Raw genomic sequence first — 21,171 nt, 5'->3', positions numbered from 1 at the left:
AGTTTAGATCAAGCTTAGTGATTTGAAAGGAGTTGGCGAACATCCCAAGTAAAAGTAGCCAGAAGCAAGCCATTACAATCTTTATAAATCCAACTGAGTATCAAGCACATTTGTGCATCAGATTATTTTGTTTGCTTAGACACTTTAGTTTGTAAAATCAATGTTCATGTGAGTGTGGGTAATTTTTAATTACAACATGGTAACAGGCCCTTCTGGCCCATGAGCCATGCAGCCCAAATTAGCTCATGTTACCAATTAATCTACTAACCGTGTACGTCTTTGGAACGTGGGAAGAAACTGGAGCATCTGGAGGAAATCTACACAGACATAGGGAGAACATACAAACTCCTTACAGACAGTAGTGGGTTTGAATCTTCATCACTGCTGGTGTAACATTAACTGCTCCGCTAACCATAAATGGAAAATTAGTTGACAAACAGGAAACAGAGAGTAAGAATAAATAGTCATTTAGGGGTGCAACCAATAACTTGTGGGTTGAAGAGTCAAAAGAAACAAATAAAGGGCTAAAGGTTTTGTATTTAAATCCACACAGAATCAGAAATAAAGTGGTTGACCTTGTAATACAGCTACACATTGGCTGATGTGATTTTGTGGCCATAAAGGAGATGTGGCTAAAGGATGGATGTCATTAGAAGATTAATGTCCAAGGGTACACAGTTTATCAAAAGGATAGGCAGGTAAACAGAGGGGGTGGTGTGCTCTGTTGATAAAGAATAACATTAAATCATTTAGAAAGAGAAATTAAGAAATGACAAGGGTTAAAATACACTTTTGACTGTTGTATTCAGACCATCAAACAGTGGTCAATAAATTACAACAGCAAATAGAAAAGTTGTGTCAGAAGGGCAATGTTATGGTAGCTAGGGATTTTTAACATGCAACCAAGTTGGTACTGGATCTCAGGAAGGATAATTTATAGAAAGCTGATGAAATGACTTTTCAGAGGTTTTCAGAGTAGCTTGTGATTGAGCCAATATCCCATGAAAGCAGAACCAAGAGGTGATAATCTCTGGATATTGACCTTAACCAAGTGCAAATTGGCACAGGATTGATAAGATTAGAGAGTTAAATGGATGATCAAAGATCTGTCTGGGAGAGGTAGGTTTGAATTTGTGGGACATTGGTACCAGTATTGGGGAATGAGGTATCTGTTCAAATGGGACAGTTTCCACCTGAACCATGCTGGAAACAGGGTCCTGGAGAATCAAATAACTAGGGCTGTGGAGAGGGCATTAAACCAAGTAGCAGGAATGGGGAGGGGTGGTGGTTCAACAGTTTGGAAAATATGGATACAGCAAAACAGTAAGAAAGAGCAGGAGAAGTCACTGAGTCAAAAAAAATAAGACAGAGTTTAGAAAGGAATAAGAATTTAACCTCAGGCAAAATGAAGACAAATGTAAGAAAATGGGTGGTGAATACAGGACTGAAGCTATTATAGTTAAACACACACTATGTACAAAACAAGGTAGATGATCTTAGGAAAATTAGAAACTGGCAGGAAAGATATTGTGGGCAATACAGAATCATGGCTGAAAGAATATTACAGCTGGGAACTAAACATGCAAGGATACACAGCCTATCAAAAAGACAAGACAGGCAGAGGGGTTGGAGTAGATGTTGGTAAAAAGAAATCAAATTCTTAGCAAGAATGGACTTAGAATCAGAAGATGTGCAATCCTTGAGCGTAGAGATTAGAAAATGGAAGGGCAAAAGTCAAGTCAAGTCAAGTTTATTGTTATTTGATTGCACAAGTACAACCTGACAAAACAGTCCTCAGTGAAAAACACATGAATGAACAACCAGATATAAAACACATACTGTACAGTCAAACAATATACACAGTATTCATATATACAGATAAATAAATAAATATAGTTTTGTGTATATGAGAGTCTCGGTTGGTTAGTGTGAGCAGTTCCTTTGGTCGTTCAGCATTCTCAGAGTCCATGGAAAGAAACTTTTGTTTATAGCCTGGTGGTGCTGTCTCTGATACTTCTGCATCTCTTTCCTAATGGGAGCAGCTGAAAGATGTTGTGGGTGGGGTAGTAGAGGTCCTCAATGATTTTGCATGCCTTCTTCTGGAACAATGATCCGAGTAGATCATGTCGATAGGGGGGAAGGAGACTCCAGTGATCTTCTCTGCCACTCTTATGATCCTGTGGATTGACCTCGTTATCCTTTCTCTGCTGTAACCATACCACACTATGATGCAGCTGGCCAGGACACTCTTGATCGAGCTCCTAAAGAAGGTTGACATAATGGTGGCCGGTAGTCTTGCCCACTTCAGTTTTCTCAGGAACTGCAGTCGCTGTTGCACCTTCCTGATAAGTGGGGAGATGTTTTCTGTCCACGATAGGTCACTAGTTAAGTGAACTCCAAATAACGACAGACTCTCCATTACAGAGTTGTTGATATGTAGTGGAGGGTGGTCATTCCTAGTCCTTCTGAAGACCATGATTATCTCCTTTGTCTTGTCCTCACTGAAACTCGGTTTGTTTCTCTTGCACCATTTCACAAGATTTTCCATCTCTTCTCTGTAGAGACCCTAAACCTCCAAATCACAGCCAGGATATGAGATACAAATTACAACAGGATTTAAAGAAATCATGTAAGAAAGACAATGTGACATTTGTCATCTTCAATAGGCAGATAGACTGGGTAAATCAAGTTGGCATTAGATCCTAAGAGAAGAAATTTGTAGAATGCCTTTCGGATGGCTTTTTAGAGAAGCTCATGATCAAGTCCATTTGGGAAAAGGCAACTCTGGACTTGATGTTGTACAATGAACCAAGTTAAGAAACCTTAAGGAGTTAGAATTTACCCTGCAATTTTTTAGGGGGAAGCTAAAATCAGATACATCAGTCATCGTTGTAGCTATCCCTCAAGGTCGAGGATGATGGTCTTTGTTCCATTGATCTATTTATGGGCTCTCAAGTGGCTTACAAGTCCAATCTTGGAAAATGGCCCACCTACTGAAGACACCTATGTGTGCATTTGTTTAACATGTACTTAATGCTGCACTCCAAAGAAACTTCACAAATCAATCAACTAATTCCAATGGCATGAAAACCACGATGATTGGAGCTGATGGATTTGTTACAGTTTTTGCCCACCTTCATATCTGTTGAGTTTGAAGTAACTTGTTCCACCTTTCCACCATTGAGGGCTTGATTGGATGTTCTTTGTCAGGGACCTTACCCTTGACCTTACCTACATAAAAGAGGACACCAAAAGTTTTTTTTTCCCAGATTTATAAAGAGTAAAAGCGAGGCAAGAGTGGACATCAGACCACTGGAAAATGATGCTGAGATGTGGTAATGGGGAACAAATAAATGGCAGATGAATTGAGTAGGTATTTTGTGTCAATTTTCATTGCAAAAGGCACTAGTGACATGCCAGAAATTCAAGTGGCAAGGAACAGAAGTGAGTGTAATCATTCTGACTAAGCAGAAGTTGCTTGGGAAGCTAAAGGGGCTGAAGGTTGATAAATCATCTGGACTGAACTCGACCCCAGGGTTCTGAAGGAGGTAGCTGAAGAGATTGGGGAAGCATAAGTAGAGATCTACAATAATCATTAGAGCCAGGAATGGTTATAGAGGACAGGAAAATTGCAAATGTCACTCCACTCTCAGAAAACCAAGAGACAAAAGATAGGAAATTATAGGCTGGTTAGCTTGACTTCAGTGATTGATAAGATTCTGGAGTTAATTATTAAGGATAAATTTCTGGGGTACTTGAAAGCACAAGGTAAAATGGCCTGAAGTCAACATGGTTTCCTACAGGGGTTGATCTTGCCTAACAAATATGTTGGAACTCTGAGAAAGTAATGAGCAGGACAGGGAAAGGATAATAAATGGATGTTGTTCACTTGGATTTTTAGAGGCCTTCAGGCTTATCAGATTTCCAAGCACCTTCTCAGTAATAATGAATATACTCACTTCTTTCCCCTGACTCACTGGTGTAAAATTTCCAGGTTTACTTCCTATTACTTTTGTTGAACAACATTTGCCATCCTCCTATCCTCTGATACCATTCCTGTGGCCAGGGATGACACAAAAAAACATTGTCAACTCCCCAGCAATCTCTTTCTTAATTTCCCATAGTAACCTGGGAAATCTCCCATCCAGCCACAGCAACCTATCCCAATATTTTTCAGAAGCTCCCACACCACCTTTCTTAAACTTGACCTGCTCTAGCACATTAGCCTGCTCTACGCTGACCTCACATTTATCAAGGTCCCCCTTTCTAGTAACACTGTATTCATTAAGGACCTCCCTTACCTTCTCCATCTCCTAGCACATTTCCCTCTTTATCCCTGAGCAATCCTACTTATTTTTTTCTCCTATTTTTCACATACGTGTCAAATCCAGCTTAGGGTTTTCCTTATCCTACTTACCAAGGCCTTCTCAAATCCTCTTCTAGCTCTCCTTAATCCCTTCTATCGTTCCTTCCTGGCTACCTGATAATTCTCAAGAGCCTTCCTTGTTTTTTGCTTCTTAAACTTTGAATATGCTACTTCTTCTTGACTAAATATTCCTCATCCCTTGTCAACCATGGTTCCTTTACCCTACCATCCTTTCCCTTCTTAGTGGGACAAATAAAGGATCTCTAAAAAGCCTTCATATTTCTGCTGTGCATTTCCCTGAGAATATTTGACCCAGTTAACACAAGTTCCTGCCTAATATTATTATAATTTTATCTTTAGCTCTCCTCCAATTAAATACTATCCTATATCATCTGCTCCTATCCTTATCCATGGCAATGTTAAGGGTCAGGGAGTTGTGGTCACTGTCTCCAAAATGCTCACCTACCGAGCGGTTTGTCACTTGTTTATTACTCAGCTCTAGATCAAGTATGGCCTATCTTCCATTCAGCTGGACCACATACAATGCCAGGAATCCTTGGACACACCTAACAAATTCTTCCTCATCTAACTAAGGAGATGCCATTTAATATTAGAGAATTTGAAATCACCCATGACAACAACCATGTTACTTTTGCACCTTTCCAAAATCTACCTACTTATCTGCTCCTTGTTGACCCAGTGGCTATTTAGGGCTTATAAGATAATACAGTGTATTATAGTCCCAATTGAGTGAAGTCTCCTTTCCTATTTCTGACTTCCACCCACACTGACTCAGTAGTCGATTCCTCTGCAACCTCATCCCTTTCTGCATCTGTGATAATATCATTGATCAGCAATGCCACGATCTCCCTATCATTTTTGAAACATCTAACCCCTCTAAACATCAAGCAACCAATCCTGCCCTTGCCACAACTGTCTGCATTAGTCACATCATAATTCCATATACTCATCCATGTTCTAATTAATCACCGCTATTCTTGCACTTTCCCTTTCTTCATACTCAACCAGCTACTTGTATCCCACATCTTATGTGACTGCCTCCATGTAACTCCTCTCTCTCAAGACCTCAGCCTCTTGAATGTAGAAGTTAGCACAAAATCTTTATAATACTAGCAACTGGGACTGGGGTTCAAATCCTGTTCTGTCTGTAAGGAGTTTGTACATTTTCGCCATGTCTGCGTGGGTTTTCTCCAGAGGCTCTGGTTTTCTCCCACCATACAAAATGTACTGGGGGAATTGATTAATGGGGTGTAATTTGGGCAGCATGGACTCGTGGGTCGACATGTTAGTTCTAGATCCATAATAGGGTTTGTAGGGAGCTGCAGCTGGATGCACTTTATGCAGGTTAAGTCATCAGGGTGACTGGAGGTCACCCTGATTTCCCACATCCTGCAAATGGAGTAGATCACTGGCTTGATAGCCATTCCAACTGAGAATGCATTTGCTTAAGGATGGGCAAGTTGGAAAAATGGGCAAATAAGTAGCATATGGAATGCAGTGTTAAGTGCATGGTCATGCGCTTTGGTAGAAGGAATAAAGCCATAGGGTATTTTCTAAATGGGCAGATAATATAGAAGTCAGAGGTTGAAAGGGACTTGGGAGTCCTAGTGCAGGATTCCTTAAGGGTTAACTTGTCTGTGGAGTCAGTAGTAAGGAAGGCACATGCAATTTTAGCATTCATTTCAAGAGGATTGCAAAAGCAATGCTGAGGCTTTATCAGGTGTTGGTCAGACTACAATTGGAGTATTTATGAGCAGTTTTGGGCCCGATAGGAAGGATGTACTGATAGTGAAGGGTTAACGTATGAGGAGCATCTCTCATCATCTCTGGGTCCATCCCACAGTTTCTTCCCCCTTTATTTATGTAATATCCCCCTTCCTGTTTTCAAGACTAAAGGCCCCAGAGCCAAAATATTATCTGACCATTTCTGCCTGTGGATCCTGAGTTCCTCCAGCAATTTTTTTTTTGTCTGCTCAATATTGAGGAGAGGGTTGGGATAATAACAAAGCCATGTTTGACACCAGCTTTTACTGGGGATTGTACTGCGGTAAACCCATTAATCAATATCGAGGCTTGAATGCCATGATGGACTAACCATAACATAAATTTTTTAATTTAATTTTTGAAAATGTTGAGATACAGCACAATAACAGGCCCTTCCAGCCCATAAGACCTTTCTGCCCAATATAGCAATTAATGGACAAACCCCATATGTTTCTGGATGGTGGGAAGAAACAGGAGCATCCAGAGGAAACCTATGCAGTTCGAGAGAGGACGTGCGGTCCTTTCAAACAGTGTTGGATTTGAACTCAGGTTGCTGGCACTAAAATAGATGCATCATGCTGTGCTCTGGCGATTACAGAAACATGGCTCTAGGACACCATTCCAGACTTAGCAATCCAGCTGGATCGCCTTATCTCCTTCAGGGCAGACAGAGACCCTGCTGCTTCTGGCAAGGCTCAAGGAGGAGGTCTGTATGTTTACATCGATGAGAACTGTCTCTGTTGTGAAGAACTTCTGCTCAGCAGAGATGATAGAATACCTCCTGGTGAAATGCAGATCCTGCCCACGGAATTCTTAGCCACGCTGATTGCCTTCAGATAATGAGGGTGAAGCCATGAAGGAGCTTTAGGGTGCACTTTGCTAAGCCCAGATATCCTACCCTGATGGTGCCAGGATTATTGCTGGTGACTTAAATCACGCCAACCTGAAAATGGTCTTACCACGGTTTCGACAGCAAGTAAACTGCCACATCCTGGATCTAGTGTACACCAACATCCCTGATGCATTCAAGGCTGCACCTTGCCCTCACCTTGAATACTCAGATCACATATCTGTCCTGTTAACCCTGGCATACAGACTGCTGGTGAAGCAAACTAGGTCAGTTCGCAGGAAGATCAGGACACGGCCAGGGTTGGGGGAGCGGTGGGAGCATAACAGCACTGCAATACTGCTCTGAGACACAGACTGGAGCTGTTTCAGGGAGGAGGCCAACTACAACAGTAAAGTAAACATAGAGGAGTACATGAGCTCAGTGACTGGCTACATCAGCACATGCATTGAGGATGTCACCAAGATAAATGCTTCATAAACAGGGCAAACTAGAAACCACTGTTGGATGCAGAGTTCCGGGCCCTTCTTAGAGCTCATGATGCTGCCTTCAGGACAGAGGCATAGGATGGCACTAAGATTAGCCAGGGATGAACTCTCCCTTGAAATCCAGAAGGCAAAGCGGGGGTACACACCAAAGATCCACAGTTAGCTGTGTGACACAAGCAACACGAGGTGCATGTGGCAAGGGATCAAGGCTATTAGAGATCACAAGTCAACCTTGTGAATTAAGGACAATGACACCTCCCTTCTGCACAGACTGAATACCTTCTATGCACAGTTTAATGAGAAGAACAGGATGATGTCAAAGAAAGCTCCATGTCCCCCTGATGTACAGGTCCCCTGCATAATCGCAGTGGAGTTTAGGAGAACCCTATCCAAGGTGAACCCACACAAGGCGGCTAGAATAGATAACATACCTGATTGGGTAATGAAGGACTGCGCAGACCAATTGATGGAGGACTTCATGGACATCTTCAACACCTCATTTCAGCAGTCCATTGTTCCTGCAGGGTTCAAGGCAGCCACCATCATCCTGGTACCCAAGAAGGCAACAATAACAGGCTTTACTGCTCTATGACAGTCACCTCCACCATTATGAAATGCTTTGAGTATCTGGTGATGGAACACATCAAAGCACATCTCCTAGGGACATAGGATCCATTTCAATTGACATATAGAAGAATCTGTTCCACAGACAATGCTGTAGCCTTGTTGCTTCAGTCTGTCCCAGCCCACCTGGAGAAGAATGGCTCATACACCAGGCTGTTGTTCAGTGACTTCAGCTCGGGTTTTAATATGATCATTTCCAGATGCTAGTGGAGAAGCTGTCCTTGTTCGGACTCAAAACCTCTCTCTGTAACTGGGTCCTGAACTTCATAACAGAAAGACCACAGTTTGTCTAGGTCGGTAGCAGAATACTGAGCACCATCAAGCTGAGCACTGGCACATAGCCCACTTCTGTTCATGCTACTGACCCACGACTGTATTGCCAGATCCAGCTCCAACAGGGTCATCAAATTTGCAGATGACACGTCAGTAATTGGCCTCATCAGGAACAACAGTGAGTCGCACTACAGAGAAGAGGTGGAAAATCCTGTGAAGTGGTGCAAGAGTAACAACCTGAGTCTCAAGGTGCATGAGATGAAGGAAATGATCGTGGACTTCAGGAGGACCAGGAAAGACTGTCCTCCACTACACATCAGCCACTGTGTAGCGGAGAGAGTGAAGAGCAACAAGTTCCTTGAAGTTCACTTAACTAATGACCTATCGGGGACACTAACATCTCCTCACTTGTCAGGAAGGTGCAACAGCGACGGCACTTCCTGAGAAAATTGAAGCAGGCAAGGCTACCGGTCACCATTATGTCATCCTTCTATAGGAATTCTATCAAGAACATTTTTGCTGGCTGCATCAGCTCCCACCACCCGCACTACAGTGCAGGGCTCTTCCCACATGATGGGCTGGCCTGATGGGAACTGGTGTTGCAAATGGCCCAAACTCCAATATTCTGCTACAGTGGTGAAAATATGGGCTACATAACCTCATAGAATCAGTAGAGATATCTGTGACCAACTCGTGGCAAATGCCAGCACGCTGGGGTGAATCACACTGGTTTCCTGATGTTTGTGGAAGTTGAAAATTCTCCTTATTGTCATATTGTTTTCCCCTGGTCCTTCAGTTTCCTTCCACATCTCAAAGACACGATGATTAGTCGGTCAATTGGCTGCTGTAAAATACCTCTGTTGCTGAAGAATAGCCAAGGCATGTGAGAGAGAGAGAGAGAGAGAGAGAGAGAGAGAGAGAGAGAGAGAGAGAGAGAGAGAGAGAGAGAGAGAGAGAGTAGGTTAAAGAAACATAAATGGCAGCATAGATTTGATGGGCCCAATGGTCTCCTATATTGTAATTAAAAAATTAAATATGATTCATAAATATTCAGTAGTTTAATGTAATGTGCATAAAATACTTTAAAGTGCAAATCTTGCATAAAAAGGCATCTATAAGTGAATTCAGTTTCTAAGCAGCCACATCTTTCTTTTGTTTAAAAAAAGGAAGCTTATTTACGATCATATGACTGCAGTAGAATTTGGGGAACAGTTGGCAGATGAAATGACTTTCTTCTGTCTATTTTACTAAAGTTTTAGAACACTTAAATTGGATGAAGATCAAAACACAGTCCAGCAATGAACTGTCCTTGAAGGCAATTGGAGGAGGGAGGGTGGGGTGTGTGCTGAGACTCTGAATACTGTTTCAAATCTGCTGGTTTTGGCTCAGCTGCGATGAGTGATGAGATTGAATAATTTTAGTAAACATTAAACGTGTATGACTTTTGACTCGTTTGAGGAGGTGCTTTGGAAAAAAAAATATTGAACCATGCCGCAGGTTCTGTAAAGTCTCAAGGTGCCTCACTGAAGTAAAATCAGAAGGAGAAGGCAAAGAATGAGCTAATAGGATGGGACGCCAACTGTTAGGAACTGCACAAGAGTCATGTGGACTACATTTTATTCTCTGAATTTTCTTCCACTGTGAGAAAACAAGTGTTATTGCCTTAGATATGCCAAAAATCAGAATGGTAAGATGTGAGCTGTCATGAGCATGTAGGAAGATGAGAGGAGAAATGGACCTGCCATCTCTTGCTGTAATATTGAAACTTTATGGGGTAGATGTCAGCTGGACAGTGGATATTTCAGTGCTGGACACTGATCTTCACTCAACAAGACTGTTATTACAATCTAGAAAACTACTGGTTACAAGCTAAATACAGAAATGAGCAATAAAAACTTTGCAATGTTAATTTAATTTAATTTTTGATTTTAATTTTTTAATTCAGAGTTATGGCCTTCTGGCCAATGAGCCTGTGCCATCAAAATACACCAATTAACTTACAAACCCCGTAGGTGTTTGAAAAGCATTATAGTACAGGAGATGAGGAAATTTCCCTTCTTTTAGGCAGTTAACACACTGAAATTCCACATCATTAAGGTGAGGGTTTGATGGGATAGGAATTATTTCAACTTCGGCTGACTTCCAACATATGTGGCAGTTATCTTACATTTTCATAGTTACAGTATAATGCCACTAACGAAGGTACTTGAATCATTGGGTCCGTGAGGACAAACCCATTAATCCAGCGATTCTCAACCTTTTTCTTTCCACTAACATACCACTTTTTAGTATTCCCTATGCCGTAGGCATTCTGTGATTACTGAGGGATTGCTTAAGGTGGTATGTGGGTGGAAAGAAAAAGGTTGAGAACCACTGCATTAATCTCATTTACCATCCTTACTTTCCTACATCCCTGCTATTAATCTCCCTCAATAACACTCAAAAATTAAAATATTAATAAAACTAGAACTACTAATTTATCTTAAATTAAAACTCTAAAATAAACTCACAAATACTTAAAATGATTAAATACTCTTATACTAATTGAATTAACTCAAGTAATAGATCTACTTATCATTCTCCTAAGAACTGTTTCTTCTTGTTAATTTCAGTGGTTTTGCCTTACTTTTGCTGAGTGTGTATATTTATATCTCCTGAATGAGAGAACCTCCTGTTGACCTTGTGCCAATTTTAAATTTGGTTAAAATTAGCGCAGGGTCAACAGAAGTATCTCCTGTTCTGGAGATACAGATGTCCACACTACCTTGTTGGACTCAATGGGGAGTGCTTCTATGCAGTGCTATGATAGCTGGTAGTGTAGGCAGCATGGCAGAAGATGGCCTTACCTCAGCCCCAGTGCTGGACTTTGGGACTTCTATGAAGAAATGTCTGCTGTCCAGCTGACATCTACCCCATAAAGTAAGCTCAACTTGCCATAAGGCCCACTCTCTCAGAAGAGGCATGCCTCTCGCTGAGGGGACCATTTCTAATGCGAGTTTGGCACATCACAAAAGTAGCCTATATACCAGTGAAGCACCAGTGTCTGGTATTTCCCTAACACATTTTCAGAAATCTCTAATTTCTATTTGATGACTCCACACACTACTACAGTAAAATTCCTGATATCTGGAATTCAACCAACCAGCAAAACAAATTTCAGAAAATAAATGGGTAAAAAAAATCGCCATTAGTTCTCCATTCATGCAACACACAGTCTCAAGCAACTGGAAAACTCATTCATCCGACATCTACCAATCCCCGTAGGTGACAGATACTAAGGGTTTTCACTGTGAACAATGTCAGCCAAAGTATGTTGAGAAGATTCTTAGGAGTAATATCTAATTGCTTTATTTCTGTAGCTGTAACACACTTAATTAGACAAGTTGTAATTCGTTAGCAAAGTGAAGAAAAATGGATTATCTGTCTAATCCTGAAACCCGACAGAGAAACAATTTGGCATCCTCATAGCTAATACATTGATTTAGCCCAGCAAACCTCCCGCAATGTACTCTGTGCTTCATTCGGCATGAAGTAAGTGTAAGTGTGGGAAAATCTTTTCCTCATGTATTTAGAGCAATCTCTAAACAGGTTTATTTTGAAGTACAAGTTGTCTCCAATTTCAATGCAGAATGTTGAAATATTAATTGTCAGAATTCCAGAATATGAATCAATCTCTTAGTGAGCATTTGAACAATATTTTTCATTTGCTGACACAATTGCCACGTTGATTAATATTTTAAGATTACCAGCATTGTTTTGCTGATGTTATTTATTTTGAGCCTCCCATTGTAATTCAACCCTTGCTCCTCACCACTTGTGATTTTCTTTATACATGGATATAGGTTGGTTTACTAGTTTAGGGTTGATGCACCATGATTGTTGGACAAGTGAAAGGTGAAGGAGATTTTGAAAAAGAGTCAATGAGTGAGACCAATGTTCCAGCATCATACCCACTGGGACATGAGGATGGTAAATTGGTATTCCCAACTATTGATGGTGAAACACATCCAGATCTCTAATCCAGAGATGAGAAGCACTTGTTTTCATCTCCATCAATAATAACTTTGCTTTGTTTTAACACTGATAATATTCTGCATGAAAGGGGTTGAGGTGGTAATTGATGTAATTCATCCCACACAGCTTTAATGGCTATTTTCTCTCAATGGCATTAGAAGCCTGATTGGTGCTGCAGAATTTAGAGCTCTTGTAGGCAAGAGTCTGGCCTCTCCTGTTGATGCAAGTATGCATTTTAATGAGGTTAATTTAAGCATTATTGTTTATTTGGTAATCTATTGGGATTGGTATTGTCCCTTTCTGTCTGTGCAGTGGGATCTTATCACAGTTTCATCTAGCCATTCTATTACACCTTCATGAAATCTGGCAATCTGCTGAAAAATATTAACATGAGGTTCACAGGTTTGCTTTTTGGTGCTGCCTGAGAAAGATCTAATACAAATCATTGACTTGTTGCGAATGTTGTTAACCATAGGCAGTCCTGGACATACATCGAAAACCATCTTGGTGGGAGGAAAGTATCAGTTGAGACATGTATATTTTTATATCTTTGTCTGCACCAGCTCTGTTTAAAGCTGATGGTTTCACCTCTGGCCAGGAGCCGATTATTCTTAAGGAAGATCAACCCACCATTCATGTTGAAAAGGAAGACCAGCCAGTAGCTTACCAGTGTGACACGTTACTTGAAGATGATGTGGTGGCATCTATAAAGTACTCAGTATATACAAATACTGGTATGTATAAAGGAAACTCTAGCATTGATAATACTGCATAGAACATTTTCTCAAGATTTGTCGATGCGACATACTAATTAGACAAGTTGTTCTTCATTTAAGTATGAAGATATGAACCAGATGATCTCACCATAGATGCAAGGTGATTTTTCCAGTTTGAGAATTGTGTCCATGTTCAAAACATCTTGAATCATCTGAAAAACAAAAAAGATTTTCGATATCCCCTTTAATTGGCACTAGCTCTCCATCCCCATTGGAAATTGTTCGGATTCTCCAAGTTGCACCCTTATCCCTAGATCTCAGACCCCTGGAGTGACCAGGTCTCCCTCTCAGTTACCATTGCTGCCCATTACCTATTTACATATTTCCTGTTAGCATAAAGGAAGGCTTAAAATGAAAATAAGCCTGTCCTTTAGTTGTCAGTTGTATATTTTACTTTGGCAATGAACTGTCCACACTAGTTTCTTCAGCTCCTTCTAAGGTCAAGGTTGTTCAGTCAGACAATCTGCCTGTTTTTGTTCTCAGTGCCTGTAATGTTTATTTATCGCATATTATCATGTCACCTGCACTGTACCAACGTAATCAGGGTACATGGTTAAAATAAATCTTCTATGGATGCTGTAGGACATGCTGAGTTTCTCCAGAAATTTTGTGGTTTTACTACAATCACAGCATCTGCAGACTTTCCTGTTTTAGGACAAATCAACTTTTTTTAAAGTGGTTCTGAGATCATCGCAACTGTTTGACAGATGTATTATCACATTAATTATTTTCAGACACTTTACAATCCAAACCTATTTGTAAATAACCCCTGGTAGGCAAACGTCCTTGCAGTATTTTCTTTTGAATAACACTTTTCCTAAGAGATGAACCTTTGTACAGAGGAATGTAGAGACATGAGGCTTTGTTTCTACTGCTAAAGCTGATGTACATTGTGGATCAGTTCTGTAGGGAAGGATAAGACTTGTTATGTGAAATTCCCTCTTGTTAAATTCCATCGTCTTCTATTTTTAGATTTTGGAATCCTTTATAAAATGTTGATTTTTAGGATGTGGGTATTATCAGCAAAACTAATATTTATTGCCCTTTCATAGTGCAAAGTGGCTTTTCAGACCACCTTATGGGGAGTTAAGAGTCAGCCACCTTAACCTTAACCTAGGGCTGGATGGTAAGGACAGAGATTTATTTCTCTATGAGAAAGAAGTTGAGTTTATATAATAACCCCACAGCATCCTGGTCACAATCACTATATTGAACACCACGTGGTTAGCAGTTAGGTAGTATGGGTGGACTTGACTCCACCTTCTTGTCCAAAAGGATATCATTCTGTAACTATCCTTTTACAATTGTCTTTTTTTTAAACTTTATTTATTCGTTCAAAAAACAAATAATATATGACATATACAGCAATTAAACATGAACATTTTTAAAAAATATATATAAAAAAAAGAGAAAAAAAAGATTCCCCCCCCCCCCCTTCAGCCAACTCTCCTAAGGAGAGACATAAAAAAAGAAAATAGAAAGAATATTTAAAAAAAGTTAAATATAAATATTAAATTAATCAATATAAATTGAAATGTAAATATTCCGAGTATAACAACCACTTATTAATAAAAAATTATAATTATCATGCGAAACATATGTAATTTTTTCCATTATTAAACAATATTTCATCTCATTATGCCATCTATTTATATCAATCATATTTGTATCTTTCCACATACTAGCAATACATTTTGTTGCTACGGATGAAGCTAAATATACAAAAGCAAGCTGGAATTTATCTAATCCCAAGCCTTTCAGAGGTTGCAAACTACCCAATAAAAACACTGTTGGATCTAAAACTATTTAAATAAAACTATTTAAATCTTATACAGATATTCTAAAAACAATTGAATTTTCTTCCAAAAAAATTGTATATGTATACATGACCAAACAGCATGAAAAAAAGTTCCAACCGTATCACCACATCTAAAACACAAATCTGATTCATTAAAACCATATTTTTAAAAATTTTTCAGGCGTCAAATATAATTGATGTAAAAAATTGTAACTAATCATTGCATAACATACATTTATCAATCTAGTTACATTATCATAACAAATATCTAACCAATCCTCTTCAGAAAAAGTAAAACCATTATCTGCTTCCCATTTAATTTTAGATCTATCCCAAACCTTTTTATCCATATCATCCTGCAATATTTGATACATAAATGAAATATAACCCTTCATAAGAGAAGTCTCAAATTTAGTCATTTTAGGTAAAATCATATCTCTACCAAACATACATTTTACCAAAGATCAAATTCGATAATAAAGAAATAAAGAATTCTTATCAATACCAAAATCTTCCCTCATCAGATTAAAAGATAAAAACTTACCCTCTTTAAAACAATCTCCCAAATTTTTCACACCTTTAAATCTCCAATGCAATAAACTTTGATTATGTATTGAAAAAGAAATGTTGATTATTATACAATGGAGTCAAAGCCAGTAATTTACCCCTAGAACCTATCATTTTATTTTTCTTTATCCATAACTTCATTAAATGTTTTAGTATAGGCACATTATATTGTTGTAACAAATTCATATTCCACCTAAACAAAAATTTATGTATTTCAAATTCAGAAATACTTGCCATCTCAATTTTAGCCCAACTAGGAGGGCGTACCAAATCCATCAATGAACTAATAAATTTAAGTTGGGCTGCCTCATAATAATTTTGAAAATGTGGTAAACGTAATCCCCCTAATTCATATTTCCAACTTAATTTATTCAAAGCTTCTCTCAAAAATTTACCCCTCCATAAAAACTCCCTAACCATTTTATTTAAATCTCAAAAAAAAATTTATAAAATTTTTAATGATGATTTATCTACAGTGTTTGGGGATGTATTACATCAAGTTGGAGAATATTATGATTTACCTGAGTCTTGTTCTAGTGCTTTAATTACAGCAATTCCTAAAAAAGATAGAGATCCTTTGAAGGTATCTTCATATAGACCAATTTCATTGTTAAATGTAGATTATAAAATAATAGCTAAAGTATTAGCGAATAGATTGGCTAAATTTTTACCAAAGTTGATTCATATTGATCAAACAGGTTTTACAAAGAATAGATATGCTTCAGATAATATTTTGCGAGTGATTAGTTTGATTAATAGATTTCAACAATCTTTAGATCATCCGATGGTGATACTTTAGATGTAGAAATAGCATTTGATAGAGTTGAATGGAATTTTTTGTTTAAAGTTTTGGAAAAATTTAAGTTTGGACCTTCTTTTATTGGTTGGATTAGGGGTCTATATAGTAAACCGGTAGCTAGAGTATTGACGAATGGTTTGATTTCAGAATCTTTTAAGTTAACTCGATCAACTCGTCAAGGTTGTCCTTTATCACCAGCTTTGTTTGCGTTAGTGATTGAACTTTTAGCACAGTTGATAAGACAAAATACACAGATACAAGGTATGAAAGTTTTAGATGAGGAGTATAAAATTAATTTATTTGCTGATGATGTATTGGTGTATTTAACAAATCCAGCTCAGTCATTTTTGCATTTGAAGGAAGGTTTAATACAATATGGATGTCTTTCTGGATATAAAGTTAATTGGGAAAAAAGTGAAATATTATCGGTAAGTGAATGAGATTATTCAGTTTATAAGAATATTATTAATTTGAAGTGGACTGATCGAATTAAATATCTGGGTATAATTTTGAATGTTAATTATCAATCTTTATATAAATTAAATTATGCTCTGTTAATGAAAAAAATTAAAACTGATTTGATTAAATGGAAAGATTTACCTATTAATTTAATGGGAAGGATAAATACAATTAAGATGAATATCTTTTCGCGTATACAATATTTGTTTCAATCTATTCCGTATTTACTTGATAAAATTTTTTTTTGAGATTTACAATTGTCTTTGAAAGATGGCTGAGGTCCTTTAACCTGACAGTGCAGATAAATTCAAGAGGTATTCTTGTTACATTTGTCAATTTCTAATACAATCACTTTAATTTAAAGGTCTCTTATTATTTATCTACTTTTGTTGCCTTTGATAAATAAATGTGCTTTTTTAAATGTTTGCTGAGATATTTTAAATTATTTCATTATAAATATTCTTTCATCTTTCCTTAGAATGGCTGTGAAAGATAATTTCTTTTGGTGTGTAAATTGCCATGTTCTATCATCAACTAATCCAGACATTTCTATAATTACCAGGATCACACACATTAATAGGGTTGCTTGCTTCGTGATGGGATATTTCTTTATGTAAAACTCTATTCATTAATATATATCAATGAATGTCATTTTACATTTCTTCTAAATTATCGCCCATTTTCCCGAGTGCCTTGAAATGTAATGTTCAATTATCCATATCAATACTCTTGATAAGGTTATAAAATTAATCCATTGTCTTAATGTATTCTTTCTGGATCTTGATTATTTTCTGATTTCCTTTTCAAGTATATATCTCTTTCAGACAGACAGAGACAAATTTATAATAGAGAATAAAGAAATGACAGAGGAATTAAACAAATACTTTGTGGCAGTCTTCCCAGACAAAAGACAGAAATGCACTCTCTAAATTCCCGGAGATGCAAGGGTCTGCTACAAATGAAGAAATAAAAGAAATTGGTATTATTAAAGGAATTAATGAGCATGAACAATGATGAACCTCAAGGATCTGATGATCTATGTCTCAGTATTTTGAAAAAGATGGCTATAAGATAAATAGATAAACATAAGGAAAACCGTGACTGCCCTGGTTATCATCTTCCATTATATTTGAGCTGATTCCCTGTGGCTTAATGAAAGTGAAACGTTGGGCTAACCTACTGGAGTTATTTGAGGCTGAATCAATTTGAGGAAGAGGATAACCAGTGGAAGGGGTGTGTTTGAATTTTCACATGGCTTTTGATGAGGTTAATCACACTGGTTAGTGGAGAAGGTTACATGGAACTGGGATATTATTCCAGCATGGATTGAGAGTCAGGTAACAAATTAAAAGCAGTTCAAATGAATGCATTCCTCTAAAGTTGGTATGTTTCTCAGGCTTTTACAGCAGGGATCAATGCTTAAGCCACAGTTCTTCACAAATTACATCACTGATTTAGCTGAGGGGACCAAATATAACCTATTCTTTTTGTGTGCTGATCATACAAATCCAAATGGGGTATGAAAAGTGATAAAGATGCAGAGACTTCTAGGCCAACCATGTGAATGGGAAAAAACATGGAGTATAGTGTGGAAATATGTTATGACATGTAAACAAAATTCGGAGTATAATTTAAATAATGAGAAACTGAGAAATGTTAATGTAAAAAGGGACCTCATTGTAAGTTAACATGCAAATAGTATGATGCCTTTATTGTAAGAAGATTGAGTATGAAAGTTTACTATAATTATACAGCCTCTTTGTGAGATGACACCTAAAGTATTGGCCTCTTTACCTAGAAAAAGTGCCGCAAAGATTCTTCAGGCTAGTTCCTAGGATGACAATACTATCATATGAGGAGAGATTGAGTATGATTGAACTCTGATTTGTAGAGTTGAAACAAACGCAACCTGTCTTTATAAGAAGGTTTGACAGGTAAAGAGGATATTTTCCCCCCAGAGATATGGAGTCTAGAATAACCTGCAAGAGAACAGAACGAGCTGCAAGAAGAAATGGTGGAGGCTGCTATAATTATGACTGTGGTGCGCTATTGGACAGAAGCACAAAACCTAAAGCCTGTACAACAGGTTTTATTCGACATAAACTTCCACAGGGCCAGCTATGAGGAGAGCTGCTGTAAACTTTGAGAGTGTCTTTGAAGGGCCGGCTCAGGCTTATATCCTGGAGGGTGATTGACACCCGACTGGGTAGGGCTTGGTCTATTCAGGTCAGCTGATTGACAGTCAGCCAGGTGTTGTCTTGTCCTCATGCTCTTCAGCAGGTATAGAGGTTGCCCCTTGCAGTAGGCCAGTGGTATACCACCACAATGACATTTGAGGGATATGAGATAAGCACTGATAAATGGGACTAGCTGAGATCGGCAACTTGATTGGACAATTTTGGCTGAAGGGTCCGTTTCCCTGCTGTACTCAACTATGACTCGTTATACTCTCACAACATGGATAGGCTGGGAGGAGAAATTTCTTCACTAAGATGACACTAAATTTTTTGGAGTTCTCTATTTTGGTGGCACAGATATTTTCATTCTAAGCAGATACAAGTAGATTTCAGGACCTTAAATGAATGAAGAATTTAGAAACGGGACAGGAAAAACTGTGTTAAAGTAAAATTATTTTGTTGTATGATAGTTAGGTTCAAGGGCCTAAATGATCTCCTCTTGCTTCTTCCATCTCCTTTTCAGACAATGAATTTCATGTCAAAACAATTCACCACAAAGAGTTTTCCTCCTTTTACCTTTAAATTTAAATATCAATGACCTACATTATAGTTACTGATCCAAGTCTTCAATGATGGAACAGGTGGATGAAGTTACTCTGAACTCAACGGCTATGAAGGCAGGTGAAGGCTGCAACAAATCCATCACCTTTAATCATCGTGGTTTTCCTGCTATTGGAATTAGATGGCTGATTTGTGAAGTATCATGTGCTTCTTGGAGTGTAACATCTTCGCTCAGTGGATCAACACAATGAAAGCCATCATCCTCGCCTATAAGGGATAGCCATGAAGACGGAGTTACTGATCCTTTAATGTTTATTTAGAATGACTATTTTAAAATATCAAATCTTCCATTATCTTTCTCTGCTCTAAGGCAGGAATTTATTTTTAATCTGGCCACATCCCAATGTCCTGGTACAACTATAGTAAATCTGTGCCTATCCATCCAGGTACTTAAATTCCTTCCCGAAGTGTTGTGTCCTGAAGACCTAATTCTATGAAAATTGTCAGATTTTTCACTAGAATAGGCTCATCCTATTTCTGGCCTTTTCCAACAACAGGATCCTGCAATCAGAAATGTAGCAGCACTGGGAATTGGCACGATGACATCACTGTCACCGAAGTCCTTTCTGAAACAGGTGACATTCATCATGGTCTTGAGGTTTTCCATTCTAACGCTAGATTTAGCCATTATGGACAAGTGTGAAAGTAAGGGACAAAGTGGGATGCAACAGGATTTGAGGCGTTGAGAGGCTACAGAACACGTTGAGTCTACTCAAAATATGGCAGGATCTGATACAATTCATTTAGGATGGTCTGGGGTCAAAACTCAAACTATTTCAATTAATTATGTCAAATGAGTCAAAGGTTCGCTCCCTCACATTTTCCACAGGTTCTGTTTGAAATCAGCCACATATTTTTAGAGTCTTGATAAAGCATGAGCCCTTGTATCCTGATTCTCCAGCCTTGGGAATTCTGAAACTTTGATTGTTCACTGGCGTGAGGCTCCACACTGTAGGCACCAGGTTGAACATGATATTCAACCTATGTGCTGAACACCCATCATGATACTGCAGTATCAATCGTCCCCAAATTATTCATTGGCTCATGTTTTGGTGGCAGTGGTGTCAGATTTCAGACATTCATTTAACACCAACATTTTCAAAAGGCTGTGTGTGCAGTCATCTGGTAATAGAGAAAATGTCCCATGCCATGGTTTGAGAGGGCACCAATGTTTTTGACGCCATGACATGAATAATATTGCTCATGTCTTCTTCTCTGGCCACATTGCACAGCCTCTAGCCTCATACTCAAGTTAGCCTTCCCACCACTCTTCCACAATCATTGCATCATGCTTCAGCTGGCCCCTTCTCTTCACACATTCTCAATTTTCCATCCTTGCTTCACATTGAATGCTAGTTCTCCACCAGGACATTTCATTCTCCAAGCATCTACAGAGATTTTGATTTATACACTCACACCATTCTTGCAAAAAAGACTCACACACAGCAAGCCAATAGCTAAGAAATTGAGCCCACTTGTGTGCCTTTTGCCTTCTAGTGTAAAGTGTAATGAGCTTGAACAAGAAGCACTGCAGTTTGGCCAACAAAGATGGAATCATAGAACCAGAAAGAAACAGG

The 21,171-nt window shown here is 38.5% G+C and overlaps 1 protein-coding gene across 3 annotated transcripts in view; it reads left to right on the top strand.

Moving 5' to 3' along the window:
- The window catches only part of LOC138737005 (uncharacterized), a 268,455-nt gene that overhangs the window by 221,934 nt on the left and 25,350 nt on the right, over positions 1 to 21,171 (top strand). For all 3 annotated transcript variants that reach the window (XR_011340709.1, XM_069887356.1, XM_069887355.1), the window contains one exon: positions 12,996 to 13,131. Coding sequence is in view for 2 of the 3 variants with exons in the window: in XM_069887356.1 (XP_069743457.1) it covers positions 12,996 to 13,131 (136 nt within the window). In the remaining variant the exon portion in view is untranslated. The remainder of the gene's footprint in view (positions 1 to 12,995; positions 13,132 to 21,171) is intronic.

Source organism: Narcine bancroftii, chromosome 6 (assembly GCF_036971445.1).
Source record: "Narcine bancroftii isolate sNarBan1 chromosome 6, sNarBan1.hap1, whole genome shotgun sequence".
Lineage (NCBI taxonomy): Eukaryota > Metazoa > Chordata > Chondrichthyes > Torpediniformes > Narcinidae > Narcine > Narcine bancroftii.
This window is presented reverse-complemented; position numbering and strand designations above follow the sequence as displayed.